Genomic DNA, 22,053 nt, shown 5'->3' with positions numbered 1-22,053 from the left:
TATCTTTTCTTAAGGCTCTCTCAATAGTCACTCTGCCTGTGTAGTTCTAAGATTCGGGGCTTGGCTGTCTGTCTGTGGTCTCTGAGAAAGCTGGGGCCAAGATGCTGCCCTCACTGAGAGGAAGTAAGTAGGGCAGTGGCATTCTGACGGGGTGCTAAGAAGACCCCTGGAATTGCTGGATGACTTTGTTGAGACAGGGAGCCTGCCAGGCCAGCAGCGTACTCTCCCGAGTCAGGAGCAACAGGGGTCACCATCAGGAGAGGACACTTTTTGGGACTGAATACCAGAGGGGCAAAATTTACTTCTCAAGCTTTATGGGTATGGCTATCCCTTTCTGGACCAGGAGGTTGTGTAAAGCAACTATCTCTTTGCCTGTCTTCCGGCCTCCAATATGGCCCTTCTCCTATGCCAACAAGGTGAACAGAGGAATCTCTCTGAAACAGAAATCTGGCAATTCTTCCTTCGCTTTAAACCCTTCAGTGGCTCCCTGTTTCCCTGAACGTAGCATTGCTCACAGGGCCCAGCAAGCTCTGGCTCCGCCCCCCCGGCTAGCTCCACCTTACACTTTTCTCTCCTGTTTCCCCTCTCTCCCCTCCTGCGGCCCTACCTGACCACTTTCAGTCTCCTACAACGCTGCACCCTCAATTTCCCATATGTCTTTGCTCTGCTTGGAATTCTTTTCCCCATCTCCTCCCCTGACCGGTTCCTCCTTGGCCACCAGGTCTGCATGTAAACATCACTTTGCCCGGAAGGCTCTTCCTGAGGCCCACACACCTGTGCTTCCCCCGTATCACTGCACTCTGAATATGGCTGACTTTCCCAGTGGATTGTAAGCTACATAAGGAAGCACAGGGACACTGTCTTCTCGGCAGCTGATACTTATCCAATGTTTCCCAAATTTGTCTGTGGGAAGAAGCATCTAGGGTGTTCTTTAGAAACAGATTCCTAGGCCCCACCCCAGACCTTCTGAACTAGACTACCCTGGGGAGGGGCTTGGGAGTCTGTATTTTCATAAGCTTCCAGTCAGTCAGACCATTAAGGGTATAGTGACCACCACTGGTATAGACTATATCTGGAGTGACATGCCTTGCCAGTAGAGGGCACCTACTGAAGGGTTTTTGATCCCATCAGGTGAGGTTTCGTGTAGGTGGGAGGTCTTTCCTAATCACAGCTTTCAAGGACTATCTCAGTCAGTTTGCTTTTCCATCTAAGGTTCCAGCATTGACCTGTCCACCATTCCCCTTGATGGTAAGCCAGGAGTGTCTCCAAGTGGTGCTTAAGATGTTTGGCAAGAAGAGCACTGGTAAAATGGCTTATGGAAGAGATAGAAGCACTTCTGGACCTTCCTCTGCACACCCTGAACTCCAGTCACATCAATTGTCCTTTAGGTTCAGGATTAGGGAGTCTTAGAGCCTTTGTGGACAAAGGCTGGGTTTCAGTGACCTAGGTGCCATATACCGTGTGGGAGAACCATGCCTCAAGACAAAGCCTCCCTTCAAGATAGAAAAGTCTAGGAGTAGACCAATGGTCACAGGCCAGCTTGTCTGGTCCCCATGGGACCAACCACCCAGGGTGATCTGATTTCAGCCCAAGAGACCAGGAAGCAGAAGACAGTAGCATATTGATAAAGGACATCACAGATGGGATACACCTGTAAAAAGCTAAGACGGGCTTGTCTTGCTGGGCTGAACTTCTAGATCTTTTAGAATTTACATTAGAAGTTCTCATGAAACCTAGGAATCTCTGGTTTTGCACAGACAGGATCGCCACCATCTATTTACCTGTTCTGAAAAGTAGCATATCAAGGACTTCAACTGTATTATATAGGGACCTCCCATAGGTAATCACCTGAGCAAGAAGCCCCAGGACCTTGTCAGGAGCTTCATCTAACCACTGGGTCCTTGAAGACACAAAGAGCAAACGATACTAGGGTTGGGTGACAGGGAGTGGCTAGTGTCTTTGGGGAGGCATTTTCTTTGCTTAGGTCCAGAGGGAGAAAATTTCCCCCTGCAAATGTTGGGAGCATCCCCACTCTATGACCTTGAACCGGACAGGGTTGGGAAGAAGAGTGGCACACCCAAAGCAGGGGAGCTAGGCCATCAATTTAAAAGCCTGAGGGTATGAGGGAAGTATTGGTTATCCACAGATGGGCTATAGGTTCAACATTGGGTCTGAGAGGAAGAGTTGGTATCATAAATAGGAACATATGGCATAAAGAATCAAGAATTCTGGGTTGGAATGGAGGCAAAATATGGGAGCTTGAACAGGTGGGGTATAGGATAAGTGGTGGCCAAGTCGCAGCTTTAGTCCTAGGGTACTTCAAAGGCCTGTTGGGGTCCTGGCTGGCCCAGCTCGGCCCAGTCCCAAACCTTGGTCTGCGTCTTGCCCTGGATTGATCTTCTCCATCTTCTCTTCCACCAGGCGCCTAGATGCCAACCTCATCTCCCTGGTCCCGGAAAGGAGCTTTGAAGGGCTGTCCTCCCTCCGCCACCTGTGGCTGGACGACAATGCACTCACCGAGATCCCTGTCAGGGCCCTCAACAACCTCCCTGCCCTACAGGCCATGACCCTGGCCCTCAACCACATCAGCCACATCCCTGACTACGCCTTCCAGAACCTCACCAGCCTTGTGGTGCTGTGAGTGCTGCTCTGCCTCCCACTCTGGGGTGGTGGGGGGAGGGGTCCTGCTGGGGGCTGCATGTTTACTCCAGAGTTGGGTTGGAAGCCTGGATTGCTTTGCTCTTCTCTACATGTTACTGAACCGTCTGGCCTCAGTTTCCCCTTTATAAAATGAGGATGATCATCCCCTGTTGACCCCATGGGGATTATCATGAGGCCAAATGACAGTAGAGCTGTAGAAGTGCTCTTACACCATCATCAGAAAGCAGAAATTAACCTATTTGTTTCTCACTATGCAAATATAATAACTATACCAAGCTAATTGGACTACAAGTCAAGAATCTCTTAAATGATTTCTACCATATTCAACAATCAGATGGTGCAGTCTGATGCTTTGGCACCAGGATAGGATAAATTCATCTCAGTTCCCAGGCCTGGAGAACCAGAGAAATGCCATCACTTGTAATTAGACACCAACACCCCATCAGGGTAATTACCTGGGAGATAGTATCCCTGGCAGGAATTGGGGACTGGGGTTACCTCTGCCTCCCCAGTGAGAACTTTAGAGTGCAAATTAGTTCCCAGCTAATTGCTATGAGTGATTGGTAAGTTCATAGGGTAATTACTAAGGGTTTGGAGGTCATGTGTAATTGCTTTGGGTTATACACTAATTGCTAGGGAACATATGTGTTAGTGACGCTGCTAAAATGGCAACCTTGACTCCCCTACTCTTGAAAATCTGGTGTGATTTTCCAAATCAGAGAACAGTTGATGCTTAGATCCATTTGAAAGGTGAAAAATCAGGCACCAACTTGTTTGTCTAATTCTCTGTCCTGGGAGACTAGAGAACCAAGATGAATATCCTCATGGATCATGTTTTTCTATCAGGATGGCCATTCCATCTCTCCTTCTGGAAGTCACGGAGGGTATTTACACAAGGCAAACAGAACAAGGTGACTGATTCTAGTTTTGGTGACATCCCTGTGACACCCTGAGGGAATGGGGTCAGATGTCTGCAAGGGACAAGACTGGGAAAATGAAGATCACACGATGGGTCCCAGACAAATGAACAGCAGCAGGCATTTTCAGAACTCCTATGTGGACACTGACGATTCTAAGAAGTATGAGAACAGCTGCTGCCCTCCGGGAGGGGTTGACACTCTAGTTGAAACAGCAGAATAAATGTGGAAAAAGACAGCTAATGATGTAATGCATGCCAAGATAGCTGATGATAGATACACGTCCATGCAAAGTAGGAATACTGGGGCGGTAAAGCAAATGTAGAGGGTAAGGGGGAAGGCTTCAGGGGGAAGGTGGGTGGGTCCTGGACCTGGAAAGATGATGAAGAACGAGATGGTGAAGACAATGACATTGTTCCAAGCAGTGTCGTGAAGACACTGAGGGGAAGTTGGGGTGTTTGGTGGCCGGCGAATAGGCCAGTCTGGTGGGAGCAGAGGATCCTCATGCAGAGTGTTGGAGAAAAGGCTGGAAAGGTGGGTTGAGGGACTCACAGTGTCAGAGCAGGAGGTTTGGCTTTTGTCCATCACCGGGGAAGGGGAGCTTGAAGGTTTTCAGGCAAAGATGAGAAGGAGGTATTTTAGGAAGACTGATTCAAAGGGATGGAAACGGGGAGACAGTTAGGAAGCTCTCGTTTATCAACCAAAGTCTAGTTTAAGGAGGTGGCAGAAGGAAAAGAAGGGAAGACACGACGGAGGGATGTTTTGAAGGAAGAATCAATCTGATTTAGAGATTTTCAGAGGGTACAAGACCAGGAGGAAGGGAAATCAGAAATGACTCCTAAGTCTGGTTGGGAACCAGGGAATTGGAACAGTTGGCCTGCTGCAGATCCAGGAGGGGTGAGGGCCCCGCTGGGCAAAAGGAATGACAAGAGACTAAAGAAAGAAAACCTACTGGGGCAGGAGCAAAGCTGAAGGACAGCTGGTCCCTCTGCGTGAGACAGGGCCAGAAGCATTACCCCTTTGTCCTGCTTCCAACTCACCTGAGAGGGGAAAGGAGGCTGGAGAAAGCTATCCAGGGACTATGGGACGAGCTACAGAAAGACCCAGGAGGTAGATAAGGAAGACCGTGTGATAGGAAGTAAGAAAGTTTGGTTAAACCCAAGTGGTGCCCAAGGGTGTGGCTGGAGGTGTCAGTAGATAAGTGGGGTGGAGGAGGAGGGGCTTCTCTTCAACCTGAATCCAGGGCTTATATCAGGCTGCTCTGATATACATGCAGCTCCTTCCTATCACCGCTCTAGCACTGACAAGACCCCGGGAAAATGCTTAATTGGGCAGCAGGGGTGTCAGTGGTACAAATCTTGTCTCTTCATTTGAACCATAAGCCCCAACAGTCTGCCCCAGCCTGGGCTGCTGGAGGTGTCCAGGATGTCCGGGCTGAATGAATGATTTGGGACAGGAAGTTGGAACCCTGGAGCCAGATATTTAGGAAGCTGAGATGGTGTAGACCAGAGATGCTGGGGGAGGTGGAAGGGCCTGGAAAATGGAGACCAGAGTTCAGCAGGAGGCAGAAGAAATGATAAGAGTTTGGTGACAGTCAGGATACAGGCATGGAGGAAACGGAGAAAATGAAAACCCCTTGGAAAGGGGCGATAGTGTATTCCCAGGATGCAAGGAGCTGTGTTTTCCCTATCAAATCAGAAACTCCATATGGGAGGGGTCTGTCTCCCCTTGGAACCTGGTGGTGCAGGTGGACAAGGATGGGGAAGGCATACAGGACCCATGACTCTCTCGACTCCCATCTCTATCCATCTATGTTGGATGGGGTTTTCTTGTTTTGAACAACACCTTGCAGGCCTGAGGGATTTCTTCCCCTTTTAAGTGATTTCCTTTCTCTGCCTGAAAAGGCTTTTTAATTCTTTAACTTTGATAAATTAATTCGAATATGTCACAGTGTAGAATGCTCTGCATCTGATTTTCCTGAGACAATGGATGCTTCTGAGCTGCAGATTCCCTGCTTTCTCCACTTTAGAGAATTTTTCTTCTGTATTATATGTTTGAATATATCTCCCATCTCATTTTTGGATTCTCTCCCTCTGAGACATCCATTACCCCTGTGGTTGAATCACCTTTATGTCTCCTACATCCATCCGTTACGGTTTTAGCCTTTTTGTCTCATTCAGCCACCATTCGCCATGGTTATCTCAAGTTTTTTCTCTGACACCCACTCAATTTTCAGCAGTGTTTACCCTGTTCCTTGGCTCAAATCTCTTGACTAGTTTTTTTTAATAATGTAGTTTGGGTCCCCAGCTTGTTTTTGTCGTCCACGATGCCATTTCTCTTTCATTTTTAAAATTTCGCCTTTGAAATATTATTTTGGGAGATTGTTTTGTAGCAGGAGGCCACTGTGGTAAATTTCCTTCTGCCCTCCTCCATTAGTTATATTTTTTTCCTTGGCTTGGAACTTTACCTGCTTTTGGGTGCTCTCTTCTTCCCGCCCTCGGTCTCCCTGGTACATCCATAATTGCCATGTGAATCCTTTGTTCTGGCCTCTGCCTAGAAAGCTGTCAAGTTGTTCTCAGTCTGTCATCTTTGGGCCCCATGGGTTCTCCCCTCCAAGCTAAAGTTTGTGGGCTAGTATTGTGGGTAGAGGAGGTTCCGTCCGCTTTTCCGTAGTAGAAGCAGGGGGAGTGTGCTCTGAAGGGGGAGCCCAGTCTTTGTCAGACAGCCTGGGCTCTGCTCTGTCTGCAGAGTCAGAGTGTATTAACTGTGTGAGTTCACTCCCTCCACCCAAGAATCCCCTTGGGCTTCAAGTCATTTCCTCCATTCAGTGAGTAGCCTGGAGCCTTTATTTTACTCCCCTGTTTCACCTGTTTCCTCTGGAAGCCAGAAGTAGGGAGGGGAAAAGAACATTATTTAGATTGGGGGGTTTTAAGGGAAATTCTCAGGATTTTGTTTTCTTGCCAATTCAGTTCCTGAAGAAAGGGGGAGATTATTGGGAGTTCCAGAGTTTTCCTTGGTCTCCAGTTTGTGCAGTTTATTTACATTAACTTATGTCTCTGTCTTTGCTTTGTTGCTACTTATATTTGGGCTGGAGACAGGGGTCTCTGCTATTTTTGCTTCTTTCGTTAGGAATCCGGAGAAGAACATTCTGTCACTTATTTTCAATTCGCTATTTACCCTGGAAGTGTCTTCCAAATGGATCTTTTACATCTCGGCAACCTGTGTGCACTCTGGCCAAGCCCTTCACCATCCTGCACAGACACACGTGCTCATCTCTACCTCCCCACCTTTGTCCCCCTGTTAACTCTGCCTGGAATGTCCTTCCCTCTGCCTGTCCAGATCACCTATCCTTCAAGGCCCTGCTCTGGATCACCACCTCTGTAAAGCCTTCCCTGACTCCTCTGGTCTCACCAGTCTCCCATCTCTGAGCCTGTCTACAGCCCTCTCCAGCTATAACAGAAAGCTTAGCCTTTAATTATATGTTGTCTGCAGTGGTTTGCTCTTGGCTCCCATAAGCGCGTCTGGCCACTGAGTCAGGCAGGCTGGGTCCTGGGGAGCAGGACCGTAGAAGAAGCCCCAGACTGGAGCCCTCCTGACATCAGGCCTCTCTCCAAGAGCTTAGTGGGAGCCTGCCTCAGCCTTGGCCTTGGGCACTCCTCTTGCATTTTCCTTCAATAGGCAGTTAAAACCATGTAGCCCACGGTTAATCCAGCCTTGGAGATCGTAACTTCGGAAGTCAGTCTTGGCCAATCATTTTGTCCCTGGAGATAAAGGGCTGGACCACTGGGGTCACTCTGTCCATGCTTCTGCCTCCACTTTGCTGCTTAAGCCACGGTCTGCTCTCCACCCCCACCCCACCCCCCGCCCGATGCTGTGGGCGCCCATTCTGACGTGCCTTTCCTTCCCACACAGGCATCTTCATAACAACCGCATCCAGCATCTGGGGACCCACAGCTTCGAGGGGCTGCGCAATCTGGAGACGCTGTGAGTGCCCAGGCTGTGGTAGGGCTCTGTCCTGGTGAGGAAGGCCCGGAGGCCCGCAGGAGGGAGGGGAGGCTGGCGGAGGGAGAAGCCAACGGGACTGGGGTGCTGGGGCCTGGCTCCAGGCCTGGTCACCCACGTGCCCCTCCCTGGCATTTTCCGTAAGATGTCACACAGAATGCATTCCTTCCTCCTGCAGGTGGGTGGGAATGTGCCCTCCGGGAGTTCAGGGTGGCCCGCGGAGGGGGAATCCAGGATCTCTGCCAGCAGAGACCATCGAAATAGTGAACACTTTAGATAGATAGGAGAGCCAGAAGAATGAGGATATCGAGCCTGGGGAATGGAAGGCTTGGGGGTGGGGCTGGGGCTGATTTGATGGCAGTTTTGACATCTGTTTAAGGGAGGCTGCTGACAGAAGGGAGGGTAATACCATGGAGTCATGCCGGTACGGTTTGCCAGTGGATCTAACTAGCTAAATGATTAATGGGGGGATGGCCCATTCAGCGCTCCGGCCTGACTATAAAAAGCACCCAAGTTGTTGACGCTTAAAAAGCCATATTATTCACACATCATCATCCTGGAATTCGGTTAAGGTCAGAATGCACCCAAACCCTCCCATCATTTCCTCTGGCGTCCCGCCAGCCCCCGCAGAGTGGGCTGAGTGGGCCCCATTTGAGCAAACAACTGGCTGGGCTCTCTAAGTCCGCCGGCCATGCCAGCTGGGGTCCCGCAGCTGCCATGAGGGAGCTGGCTGCCACGGTCACCTGGTACAGGCCAGCAGCGCCCAGGAGAGGAGGACCTCCCGGGTCAGGCGTGAGCCACTGAGGTTGGGGCAGGGCTCACAGTGTCAGGGGCATGGCCACAGTGCCTTTGCCTCCCCTTCTCCACCTCCTCCCTCCTCCCCCGACACGCAAACACATACCCGAGCTCCTGAGGTGAGGGGTTTTCAAGAATCCAAAGCAGCCCAGGAGAAAATGCTGGGAGACAAGCTGCGACCTGAGGAAAGCAACGGTTTGGGGAAAACCATTTGGCAAATCTAGCCCAGAAGGCCCGAGCTGTCTGCATTTGTGGTCGCGGAGGGGAAGGGAATGGGGGAGGCCAAGACCAATGCTCCATTTGTCTTTCCTGTGGGCGGGAGACCCAGGAGCCTGGTTGCTCTCTGTGGCTCGGCCTGAAGCACGACAAACGGCAGAGCTGGGTCGAGCTTCCCCCTTGTCCACCCCCCCCCCGCCCCTGCAGCTGACTGAGTGCCCAGGAGTGGCATGTGGGAGGATGTCCCCCAGCCTGGGGTCGGGAAAGTTGGAACCTCTCCCTGCCACTGTGCATGACTTGGGCTCTGTGCTTCTCTAGCCTTCAGAGACAGCTGGGCAGTTCAGACTGGACACTCTAGCCTGCTCCATCAACATACTAGAAAATCGAGGCCCAGGGAAGTGGCGTACCCAGAGTTACTCCCTCACTTAGGGACAGAGCAAGATCTAGAATGTGTTAACTGAGAAAATACCGTGCAACATTCCTAGTTTAATACTCTGCTATCCTTAATCATCCGCGGGTGCTAGGCATTTGGGGGATCCAGATGTAAGGGAGAGCCATTGTCCTCTTAAGGCCCACACCCTCGTAGCCACCCTCCCTCGGGGGACACGAGAATTTTGGAGGCGGTGTTTGGAGGCTGAGCTACCAGGCATCAGCAGGGCAGGAAGGAGTCCAGTGTTACCTGCCCTGGAGTGTGGGGGCTGTTGGTTCTGCTGGGAAATCCAGTGGGGAGGGGACATGTATACCGGGTGTGGGTTGGCACCTCTAAAAAGCCACCTAGCAGCAATTTCTTCACTTTTGGGGCACACTGCCTAATTCTTTCTCAATTAGCCACTGGATGGCTGCGCAGGGCATTTGGCTCAGCTCTTACTGGCTTCGTTACAAAGCAATCCTGCCGCTAAGTGCCCACTGTACCTTTCGTCTGGGAAAGTGCTTGGCTCGGTCACACAGAGCCCAGGCTCTGCACCCACTGGACAGATGGGACAGGTGAGGCCAAGAGACAGAAAAAGATTTCCCAGCTTTACACTGTGGAGGCAGAATAGCCTCATTGACGAAGTCTACAGCTCGGAGTGTCAGCCAGCCTGGGGAGCCTTGCCAGTCCTGCCAGCTGTGTGACCTTGGTCAAGGCATTTGCCTTCATGAGTCTTCGTTTTCCGATCTGCAATATAATACCACTAATCACACTGATCCTCTGGGGTTGACATGTGGGTTACATGAGATGATGTGTGTAAGTCTCATACAGAGCCTGGGAAACTGTGTTAGGAACCTGCCCTGCACTCCGTTCTCGTCCCCATCCCCTCTTCTGAGGGCCTCAGTCTCAACGACACCCCTTCTCTCCCCACCCCTGAGGGATAAGTTCTTCTTCCAACTTTTGATCTCCAATTAAAAAGGGGGAAAGTGTGTTCTTTATCCTCTATCCCTTCCCCGCCCCAGCATTTGCCGGGGAGCCTGCAGGGGCACCCAGATGTGGAACGGGGGAGGAGTGGCCGGGAGAATAAAAGGAGAGAGAAAGATAGTCAAACCTTTTAATTGTTGCATAATTAGCACAGTTTGCAGCCTCAGTTATTACTTTGGAGCTTTTCATGTGAGCGTCTTACTGGAAGGGTATTTCTCCCTCGGGCCCTGTAAATCTCTGCCACTTAGACCTCTCTCATCTCCGCAGCGGAGGGGAGATCAACCCCCCTCCTCCCCCCACCCCAGCCCAAGCTGTGGTTTGGCTCTGTCTGCTGGCTTCTCTCAGGAGGGAGAGCAGCCCCCGGTCATGCCACCTGGGGAGGAGGGGCCAGGTACAGGCACTTCTCCTCATACCTTCATCATCGTCCCGGACCTTGTCAAGAAACCCCAGCCGGAGGCAGACAGGAAAAACTCTGCCCTGCACCCGCCACCTCCTTTCTGCTCCCTCGGTGAGGGTGTCCCACTGCTGCTGGGAAATTCAGAATCAGAGATGAGCCAGCTCTCTGAACCCTTGAAGTGCTGTTTCTTCGCTTTTCCAGATCAGACCAAGTCTGGAGATGTGGGATGAGTTGCCCATGTTTCTACAGTTTGTTTGTAAAAGCGGTGGTAAGCCACTGGCATCCAAACCCCTTGCCCCCTAATACGCTGCCCCACTTAGCGCTAACTCCTGTGAGGGCAGCTTGATTACAGGACTTCCCAGGTTGACAAGAGAAAGCGTGACCAGCAAGAATTCTGAGAAGGTTCTCCCCTGGCGTCCCAGGACGTGAAACCAGGCCTTCGTGCCCTTAGGTCTGTGCCTACAAATTCGTGCTCAGAGGCCACAGGGTGCTATTCAGGTGCTATCAGATCATGATCCTTGAATCCCCAGTTATACCTACCAATAAAATAAAAGGCGGTGGGGGCGGGGGGGGAAGCCTTGCAAATGCAATTACAACCAAAGGGGACTGCCCCCACTTCCTAGATCTGGGAAATTGATGTCTGCGTCTTAGCTAGAATTCAAAGAAGTGAGGCCTAGAATGGATCTGGGGACAACAGTGCCTCACCTCCCTCGTGCCTGGACTATGATATCTGGGCCCTGTTATCACCTCATAAAACACATCAGAGCTATTGGAGTTCATGTACTGGCTGGACCTTTCCCCGTTGGAGGGGGGCCCGGGATCACAGTGGAACAGAAACCTACTGGCTCTAGCTCCCTCTATAAAGCAGGACCAGCATTCAACTGAGGTCTGGGAGGAGAGGAGGGCAAAGCAGGAATTTATAGAATTATGTCTTATAATACAAAATTGTGCATTCCATGTAAAACCTCCTTTGGTGCCAGATGCCCCAGAGATGTGCTTCTGCGGAATATTTTTACCTCAATAGCTGCTGTGGCCGCAAAGTGCGCCCCTGTCTCCATGTCATTGAAACCGGCCACACCAACAGATTTTGCTCTTAGTCCTGAGAGTACCCGACCACCTCTCAATCCTGGGCCCGATGATCTGCCCTCAGCTGGAATGGAAAACCAGGCAGGTTTTCACTGGCGGCTCTTCCAGAGCTCAGGGGGATCCTAGAGTAGAAAAAGGACTGGGCTTGAGTCAGCACACTGGCATTCAGATGCTGGCTCCTCCAGCAGCATGCAACGTGCCCAAGTCACCTGACCTCTCGAGAGCCTCAGTTTCCACAGCTAGAAAATGGGGGTGATGTTCTACAATTCACACAATGATATTTACAGAGCCTGGAATACTCTAAGTGCTCAATTTGTGTTGGCTTTCTCTTTCTGTCCTCCCATTTGATGCTGGATAGACAGCAATGGGCCTTTCCCCCCCGCCCAAGTTACTTCAATAACTTTTCTTCTTTCCTTCCCTTTTCTTCTTTCCTTCCCTCTTTTCCTTCCTTCCTTCCTCCCTCCCTTCCTTCCTTCCTTCCTTCCTTCCTTCCTTCCTTCCTTCCTTCCTTTCTTCATCTCATTCTCTCTCCTCCTCTTCTCCTCCCCTTCTTTTGACAGTGTGTCTTAAGGTGGCAGGCAGAGTGTTGCCCAGAGGTGTCATTCCATAGCCATCCATGGTGTGACTCATCTCCTCTATAGGGTGGCTAGGAATTCCCGGGGAATCAGGGCATGGCTACTATATTAGTTTCCTGTGGCTGCCATAACAAATTACCACAAATTTTGTGGCTTAAGAAAACCTCAGAAATGTATTCTCCCACAGTTCTGGGAGAGGCCAGAAGTCCAAAATCAAGGTATTGGCAGCGCTGATTCCTTCTGGAAGTTTGAGGCAGCATCTTTTCCCTGCCTCTCTTACCTTTGGTGGCTGCTGGCTACCCTTGGCATTCCCTGGCTTGTAGATGCGTCACTCCGATCTCTGCCTCAGTCTTCACGTGGTCTTCTCCATGTCTTCTAAGGACACTTGTCATTGGATTTAGGCCCATCCTGTTAATGCAGGATGATCTCACCTCAAGATCCTTAGCTTAATGACATCTGCAAAGGACCTTTTTCCAAATAAGGTCATATTCACAAGTTCCAGGGGTTAGGATGCTGACAGATTTTTGAGGGGCTACAATTCAACCCACTATCGCTACCCACTGGCAGGTTCCCTGGCAAAGTGCTCTTGGGCAAGCAAATGGGTGGAGCAGAGGTTCACATGAATCTTGTCGATTTTCTTGCTAATCTTAAGGCAAGTGCTGATCATCCCACTGATAAGTTCCCACAGTTAAGAGACTCAAAGATATTTTTTTGCAGGCTGTTGGGTCTCATATCTCACTTCTCCTCACCCCCAACCTCCCCCACAACCACTTGTTGAGGAAGACAAGGCAGAAATTGTGTATCCTTGTGTTACACGCGAGGAAATTGAGGCAGAGAGTGGTTGACTTGCTCAAGGTCATCCAATTCATTAAGAACCAGGACGAGAACCCGAGTTTCTCTGCCTTTGGCCTGGCTTCAGTCCGTCAGACCACACTGCCTCTCCAGGCTAACCCTGTAAGAATTGAGGAACTCTTTCCTCGCCAGTTCTTAATCATCTTACATTTGTGGGTTTATTAGCTGCAAATTTGTGGGGTTTTGTGGCTTATAGAGGAATTTATTGTTCCATATAAAACTTTTTTTCTGGCTTTCCACACAGAACCACTAATGACTTCTCACAGGCAGAAAATCGAGCTGCCCAATGAGTTTGTCTTGTGTTCTAATACCATGGCAAGTTATTAATAGTTCTTCCCGGTACAACATTCCCTTTCCCATCGCCCTGGTGCTTGGAGTAGCCAAGGTCACCATTCTTGTCACTGCTACCCTTTCCTCCTCTGCTGGCAATGGGGCCAAAGCTTCCGCTCTGAACTTCCGCTGCTCTCACAGGCACCCTGGCCAGCCCATCTGCAGTGGAGGGTAATGGGAGGTTAAGGGAGTGGGGTGGGGAGATGGGCACTGATGGAGCCCCGGGGAAACCACTTGGCAGCTGTTTCTCTGGTAGACACCATGGAGAGGAAACGAAGATGTTCAGGTCTGGCCCTTAATATCTGTGGGAAGGAAGAGCTGCTAAGAATCAATAATTACCACTCTCTTTTTCTGTTTCGTTCGATTTTCTCATTTCATAAATATCTATTGAGTTTCTAGTATGTGCCGGGCCACCATTATGAACACGAGGGAAACGTTTATGAACAAGAAAAATGCAGCCCCTGCTATCACGGAGACTGAAGGGTTCTAGACCAGGAGTCCTGAGTTCTCTTTTTTTTTTTTTTAAGTTTATTTATTTATTTTGAGAGAGAGAGCACGCACACATGCACAAATGCGTGAGCAGGGGAGGGGCAGAGAGATAGGGCGAGAGAGAGAATCCCAAGCAGGCTCCACACTGTCAGTGCAGAGCCCCACATGCAGCACGAGATCATGACCTGAGCCAAAATCAAGAGTCAGATGCTCAACCAACTGAGCCACCCAGGCGCCCCTAGATGGACTCCTTTAAAATACAAATTAGGTCATGTTACTCTTCTATTCAAAACCCTCCAGTGGCTCCCCATCATACTCTTGGAAAGAAACCAAAGTTCTATAAAGTTCTGGAAAGAAGCCTACAAGTTCTGCAAGGTGTCGGGTGATGTGACACCGTGCTACCTCTCTGGCCTCACCCCTCCTTCAATCTACTCCAGGCACAGTGGCTTCCTTGGATACACTAGATAGATATGCTCCTGCATCAGGACTTTGTACTGACTGTTTCCTTTGTCTGGAATGTTCTTTCTACAATTATCTACCTTCTCCGAGACTTTGCCCAAATGTCACCTTTTTAGCGAGGTCCTCCCTGATCACCATTTTGCAAGCACTTCTTATCATTTGCCATCTCCTTTTCCTACTTAATTTTCTCTATAGCACTCACCAATCTGATATTTATGTTATTATTTATTTATTCAGGTTGTTTTGTTATCTTTCTCCCACCTTTCCATGAGTTTTTTTATGTTTATTTATTTTTGAGGGGGGGAGGAGAACAAGCAGGGGAGGGGCAGAGAGAGAGGGAGACAGAGGGTCCAAAGCAGGCTCTGTGCCGACAGCAGAGAGCCCAAAGTGAGGCTTGGTAACTGCGAGATCATGACCTGAGCCAAAGTCAGATATTTAATTGACTGACCCACCCAGGCACCCTCTCCATGAATTTTTGTAGCACCTGACACAGTGCCTGGCATGGCGAAAGTGCTCAATAAATATTTGTTGAACAAATGAATGGATATATAGCCCCTGGCAAGTCTCTGCTCCTCTTTGAGCTTTAGTTTCTCCATCTGAACCATGAGAGCATTGGACTATCCAATCTCTAAGATTCATCCCAGCTCCGGACATCCATACTAAGTGCTGTGCAGTCTCCAGACCAGACCTCTTCTAGTAAAGATGGAGAAACTGAAGCCCTGGACATGGGCTGAACCCACAGGGATGGCCCCTCATCCTTGCCTTGGGGCAAGGTCCCCTGACCCGGTTGAAGCTCAGGATCCTGACATTCGACCAGTGAGTTGAAGTCACTAGGACAAAACCTCAAGCTACATTCTGCCCAGACCAGGGCAACCTCAAAGACCTCAGGTCCCCTGCATTAATGGGTCCATGGCATCCAGGTGAAGGAGGTGCTGCCCAAGGGTCTGCCCACATCTAGATGATGGGATCCTATTATACCATTTCTAAATGTGGCTAAGGCTTTTCTGGGGGAGGGTGGTGAGAATATGAAATGTTTATGCACCTTGTCTACACCTTCAAAGAATGTGGGAGAAGACTTAGGTGGAATGTGATGATTGTCTTTGAAAGATCACACATATTTTATGGTCTTCCAGCTGACAGGATGAGGGCCAAGAGAGGAAGTAAGGGTGGTGCTCTAGCTTGGGATGAGGAAGGCTTACTTAATCTGCAGAATAGCCCGACTGTGGCCCCCTTAACGCCCAGCATAGTCGGTGAGCCCTGCCATTTGCATGGTCCGGGCAGAAACTGGATCCTTGTTCCCCTGGAATCTCAGAGATGAGTCCCGTGCGGGGGCAGATTGGACTGTTGCCTTTTACCTCCCTTCCGGTTCTGGGCTTCTCTGATCCCAGGTGCTTTATTCGGGCAGGGCAACAAGTAACCTCAGTGTCAGAGATCGGCAACTTTCATTAAAATTGGCGCTGTTATTGCTTCGGATATTTTCTGAATTTACTTTCTGGTGGAGAAGCGAGCGTAGGTGGAGGGAGGGTAGGAGGAAGGCGTGTCTGTATCTCTCAATAGAAACCGATGACAATTTTACTAATTGCTGCATTTATTAATGGGTGGCCTTTTATGTAGGTTGTTTAGAAAGTAAAACAATGCTATTAGTCATAAAGTCTTTGTTGGTTCCTGGCTCGCCAGGTTATCTGCCCCAAGCATGTGAAGTCAGATGGAGATAAAGGCTCAGTCTGCAATACAGGAAGAGCAATTAAGTCATGTATTCATCGTGCCTGCCCGCTTTTGTTACGGGCCCTTTGGGAGAGAAAAATGGTTCAGAGTTTACAATCAGAAACGTCTGTGTTTTGTGTTTCACGCTGGGGAGCTAGGCTCACCCACATTCCTCCGTGTGCCCTTATCTGTGATCTGGCAATAAACATAAATATTAGCCTTGAGAATAAAAGTGTAAGCGGAAGCCCAATTAATTATGTTAATCTTCCTTTATTGTTGTGAAAAGTAGATAGACCAACTTGTGTGTCTGCTGTTGCAGTGTCGGATGAATGGAAGTGCCTGTTCTGGTGTCTAGTGTCTAGTAAAAGAAAAAGGGGGAAAGAATTGGCATTATTTGAGTATCCAGACCAGGCTCTGGACCGGATGAGCAGAGTAGCCTTATGTAATGGGCATCCCTGATGTACAGGTGAGGAAACGACTGAGCAAAGTTAACTGGCTAGTTCGAGGTGATCCTGTTGGTACACAGAGGACAAAGCTGTTTCACTCTAAAACATATAACACACAAATAGACATCTAGCCTAACAACCAATTGGTTTTGACATGCTTGTTAGCACCCAAAGAGACTCCCACAGGAGTTTCTTCCCTTGGGAGGAAGCCTGGTGCGCCACCCCCCCCCCCCCCCCGCAACCCACCCCGTTTATCCTTCTTCCCACTCTCCCTAAAACTTTTTTCTCAGCCCTGCTACTTGGAGCCTAGCCAGGCTGCAACTCTGGGTGGTACACAGAAAAGATGTTAAAGCAAGAGCCAACAGGCCTCGGCTCTGGGACTTGCAGTGATTTACCTCTTGTCTCTGAGCCTCAGTTTCCTTATCAATAAAAAGAAGGGGCCGGACAAGATGACTGTTAAATCCTGCCAGCTCTGTGCTCTGAGTCCATCGTGAGGCTCCCCAGAGATCTCAGGAGTTGGCCATTCCTGCACAGCCAGATGGAATGGAGAACATTGGGGATGTGGGTCCTTGAGCAGCTTGGGGCTTGGGTCACCTGCTTAGCTACTTTTACCGATTGTGTGGGTCTACCATCAGTTTTGATTGGATTTGGCTGGAAGCAGCTGAGCAGATGAAGGGGCATATCAGCCATGGACAGCTGCAGCCTCTGGACTGAATTCCGGCTGGAGCTGGGAATGGTTTTTCTTTAACCTCAGCCCTCCCCTGCCTGTTCCCAGCTCCTGGGAGCAGCATACAGAATAATTCTCTTCCTGGGCTTCTGGCTGATTCTGGGCTATTAAAGATAATAAACTATAAAGCCATGGATGAGCTTTTCCGGGGAGGTTTAGGGCATCATAAAGCACCTTGCAATGGAGGAATCGGATCAAATCAGCTTGTGGCCTGACGCGGGTCTTTCCTGCGATTGCCGAGAGGCTGTATGTTGGCTTCTGATCCCGAGGGGCTGAGACACTGCCCCAATGTGGCCAGCCACAAAGGCCAAAGCAACTCCCTTCTCCAGGCCTTGACAGTGGCTCAAATGATCATTCTTGACAATGACCATACGCATATATGGCCCTGTGCCTGGGCTTCGGGAGACTCAAAAGGGAGCTCATGTGCTTCCTGATAGTGGCAAGCTTCCTGTCTCATGGGGAAGGCACTTTGTACACAGATAACCCCATTCTGGACTCAAACTGCCTGGGCTTCAGTCCCAGCTCTTTCATTCATGGTCAAGTGATTGCCTCTCTCTGTGCCTCAGTTTCTCATCTGCAAAATGGAGATAATAATAAGTATTTACCTCAAAGGATTGGCATGGGAATGAAATGAATTAATATATATAAATCACCCAGAATCGTGACTATTACCTAGTAATTACTCTGATTATTATCGTCATCACCACCACCACTACCACCACTATTATTATTCTAATATTAAGCACATTTCTGGAGAAAACATCAGAAAAGCACTGAGAGAGTGAGTGATTCATTCTGACTGCAGGGATGGGGCTGGGTACATGAAGGAAGGTATATTTGAGCCTGGACTTCAAAGGGAGCTAGGATTTCGACATCTAAGACTGGGGTTAAGGGCATCCCAGGCTGAAAGCGTGAAGGGCACAAGGAAACACACGAGGCTGTGAAAACACATGGGGGCTGAGATGGTAGACGGAGCTGAAGATGTATAGCATCAGAGCCCACTGAGGATTTTGAACTTTGTTCTGTAAGTAATGAGGAAGCCTTTTCAGATTTCTCAGCAGGAGAGTGACACAGTCTGTTTGGCATTTCAAAAAGATCTTCCTGGCAGATGTGTAGTAGCGAAGAGTGTGGACTCCGGACTCGCACTGCCAGGGTTCAAATCTTGGTTGTGATGGTGAATTAGTTAAGGTAGCCAAATTGTGTAACAAATAGGTCAAAACACGTATAATGGCTCAAACACAATAGAAGTTCATTTCTGGATCGTGTAATAGTCCAAAGAGGGTGTTTCTTCTTGGCAAATGGCCCTCCTCCATATGGTGACTCAGGGACCTGGCTTCTTAGGATCTTGCTATCCCTATCTCCTGTCTTTGGCACCTAACTAGTGAAAGAGTAGAGAGACCGTGGAGGAGACAGGCTGGCTAGTTAAAAAATCCTGCACTAAATGTAGGACATACCACTTCTGCCCACCTTCCATGGGAAAGCACACTTATTGCAAAGGAGGCTGGGAATACACTCTAGCCACATTCCTGGCTATTCCTCCCATTACCATAGGATAGCGCTGTCCAACAGAACTTTCTACAATGATGGAAATGTTCTAAATCTGTGCTTCCAATATGGTAGCCACTTGCCACATGGTATATTGAGTGCTTGAAGTGTCACTAGTGAAACTGAGAGCCGAGCTTTTATTTTACTAACTCGTAACTAATTTACATTTAAACAGCTATGCATGGCAAGTGGCTGAAGGTGTTGGGCTTCGCTGTTGTAGAGAAAGGAGAGGGTGGGTTTTGGTGGATAGTGATGTCTAGCATGACTGTTTAATAATTGGGCAGGTTATTGGACATCTCTGTGCCTCACTTTCCTCAACAGTAAAATGGGTATAATAGTGGTAACTACTTCTTAGGCTGTCGTGAGGATTAAGAGATCATTCAGGCATAGCATTTAGTGCCCAGCGCATAATCCGTGCTCAACCAAGTTTATCTTATGGATGACTTAGAGGCAGGGACTCCAGTTAGGAGAGTATACAACAGTCTAGGGAGACACTCTTCCAATCTCACCTCCAAATATTGCCCTTTGCTCAACCAAACTGTGCCACTTATTCTCCAAACTCCACAGCGCATACTTCCTTTATTTTTTTTTTTTAATTTTTTTTTTCAACGTTTATTTATTTTTGGGACAGAGAGAGACAGAGCATGAACGGGGGAGGGGCAGAGAGAGAGGGAGACACAGAATCGGAAACAGGCTCCAGGCTCTGAGCCATCAGCCCAGAGCCCGACGCGGGGCTCGAACTCCCGGACCGCGAGATCGTGACCTGGCTGAAGTTGGACGCTTAACTGACTGCGCCACCCAGGCGCCCCAGCGCATACTTCCTTTAAACCATTCTCTCTCTGATTGACTAACCTATCCTTTCCTTCTCTCTACCTATTGAAATCTTGCCCCACCGCCAAGATCTGGTTCAAATGCCACATCTCCATGAAGCCCTGCATGAAGTCTTCTCAACTATGTGTGATCTCCAAAGGTCCTGATGCTTTGTGTATTCCTCGGCACGCATCATGCCAAGGCCACTTATCCGGTTGTCTTGTGCATTTGTCCAGACAAGACTATTTCTTATGCATCTTTCTACCTTCTGCTTTACCCAGCAGATTTTTCTGTGTATTTTGAGCAGGCAACAAACATCCATGGCACTGAATTGAATCCATAAGGGGAAAAGAGAGTTGTGAAGACATGCTCCCTACATGGTTAGAGCCCAAGATTACATCCAAACAGCACCAAATGAAGCAGGGCTTTGCCAATTATCCAAGTCATTGAATCTGTGTAGATATCCAAATGGGAAAATTCAGGCCGCCCCACCAGCGTGTAGTTTGCAGAATTCCTTTTGACATTTGCACAGTTTTTATTCTCCACCTTGCTCTACAAGAAATGGCCTTTGAGTTCACATGCCTTTTACTACATGTCTTTTCCCACTGTCTGTCAAGCCATTTCTGGAAGGATTCCTGATCAGGAACTGCAAAGGAAAGCTAGAACCACTCACTTCGGCTGCCTGGACATGAGTCCAGTGAACTGTGTAAGGGCTCAGTGATAGCAAAATCACAGGTGACCCATCTTCCCACGGCCTCTGTGGCCCTGGGCAAGCCTAACAGTGAGTGCCCCTCAGGATTATCTTGTACCTTTCTTGACATCAACCTCAAAATCCTAAGGATGTTCCGCCAAATATTGTAGATCCTCTTAAGAGTCCATTAATGCTTTAAGAGTCCATTAATTCATTCTTTAATTTATCTAGACCCGTTCATTTATTGATTCAACAAATATTTGTTGAGCTACCGTTCTGTGCCAGTATTTTGGTGTTTAGAATGTGAAACAAAGTTTCTATTTTCAACCTCATTCTAGTGGGTGGGAAGAAATTTAGCAAACAAATATATGTCAGGTGTCAGTATAAAGGAAAGCAGGATCTCTCATTATCTATTGCTACATAAAAAACCACCCTAAAATGTAACGGTCTAAGACAATAATGTATGATTTCTCATGAATCTGTGGATCACCTGGGCTCATCTTGGGTGCTTTTCTGCTGGAGACTTTGCCTGGGCTCCCTGACCAGGTTGCAGTCTGCTAGAGGTTCAGCTATGACTAGAGGCTCTAAGATGCCTCATTCACATGTCTGTGAGTGGGACCTAGGTTCTGGCTGTTGGCTGGCCGTCTCCACAAGGCCTTCATTACCCAGGAGGCTAGTACGGGCTTCCTTGCATGGTGGTGGAAATGTCCCAAAGGAGGGCAGAGGTTGTGAGGCCTCTTGTGACTTAGGATTAACTCACACCATGTCAGCTCTGCCTTATTCTGTTTTGGTTAATGCCAGTCACAAGCCAGCCTGGTCTCAGGGTTAGGGAGGCAGAAGCCACTTCTTTTTTCCTTTAATATGCTTTATTTATCTATTTATTTATTTATTTATTTATTTATTTATTTATTTATTTAAAATTTTATCTAAATCTTAGTTTACATATAGTTAGTTAACATATAGTATAATAATGGTTTCAGGAGTAGCATTTAGTGATTCATCACTTGCATACAACAAGTGCTCGTACTAACAAGTGCCCTCCTTAATGCCCATCCCCCATTTAGCCCATCCCCCCACCCACCTCCCCTCCAGCAACCCTCAGTTTGTTCTCTGTATTTAACTCTCTTGCGGTTTGCCTCCCTCTCTGTTTTTATCTTATTTTTCCTTCCCTTCCCCTATGTTCATTTGTTTTGTTTCTTAAATTCCACATATGAGTGAAGTCATATGATATTTATCTTTCTGTAACTGCCTTATTTCGCTTAGCATAATACATTCTAGTTCCATCCACGTTGTTGCAAATAGCAAGATTTCATTCTTTTTAAATTTTTTTAAATGTTTATTTTTGAGAGAGAGAGAGAGAGAGAGAGTGAGTGGGGGAGGGGCAGAGAGAGAGGGAGACACAGCATATGAAACAAGCTCCAGGCTCTGAGCTATCAGCACAGAGCCCAATGTGGGGCTCGAACTCACAGACTGCGAGATCATGACCTGAGCTGAATCAGAAGCTTAACCAACTGAGCCACCCAGGCACTCCACAATTTCATTCTTTTTGATCACTGAGTAATATTCCATTATATATATCACATTTTCTTTATCCATTTGTTAGTCAATGGACATTTGGGCTCTTTCCGTAATTTGGCTGTTGTTTATAGCACTGCTTATGAACATTGGGGTGCATGTGCCTCTTCAAATCAGCATTTTTGCATCCTTTGGAAAAGTCCTAGTAGTTCAATTGCTGGGTCGTGTAACTTTATTTTTAATTTTTTGAGGACCCCTCCCCATACTGTTTACCAGAGTGACTGTACCAGAGAAGCCACTTCTTTTTTTTTTAATGTTTATTTATTTTTGAGAAAGACAGAGAGAGAGAGAGAGAGAGAGAGAGAGAGAGAGAGAATGCAAGTGGGGGAGGGGCAGAGAGAGAGAAGGAGACACAGAATCTGAAGCAGGCTCCAGGCTCTGAG

At 48.5% G+C, this 22,053-nt stretch overlaps 1 protein-coding gene across 5 annotated transcripts in view; it reads left to right on the top strand.

Moving 5' to 3' along the window:
• LGR6 (leucine rich repeat containing G protein-coupled receptor 6) overlaps nt 1–22,053 on the top strand; it is a 121,734-nt gene that overhangs the window by 74,920 nt on the left and 24,761 nt on the right. For all 5 annotated transcript variants that reach the window (XM_086694568.1, XM_086694567.1, XM_086694569.1 and 2 more), the window contains 2 exons: nt 2,422–2,637; nt 7,491–7,562. In XM_086694568.1, coding sequence (XP_086550694.1) covers nt 2,422–2,637; nt 7,491–7,562 — 288 coding nt within the window. The remainder of the gene's footprint in view (nt 1–2,421; nt 2,638–7,490; nt 7,563–22,053) is intronic.

This window comes from Puma concolor, chromosome E4 (assembly GCF_028749965.1).
Source record: "Puma concolor isolate L17-30 chromosome E4, mPumCon1.1.hap2, whole genome shotgun sequence".
In the NCBI taxonomy this organism is placed as follows: Eukaryota; Metazoa; Chordata; class Mammalia; order Carnivora; family Felidae; genus Puma; species Puma concolor.
The sequence above is the reverse complement of the archived record's forward strand: the minus strand, read 5'-3'. Positions and strand labels throughout refer to the sequence as shown.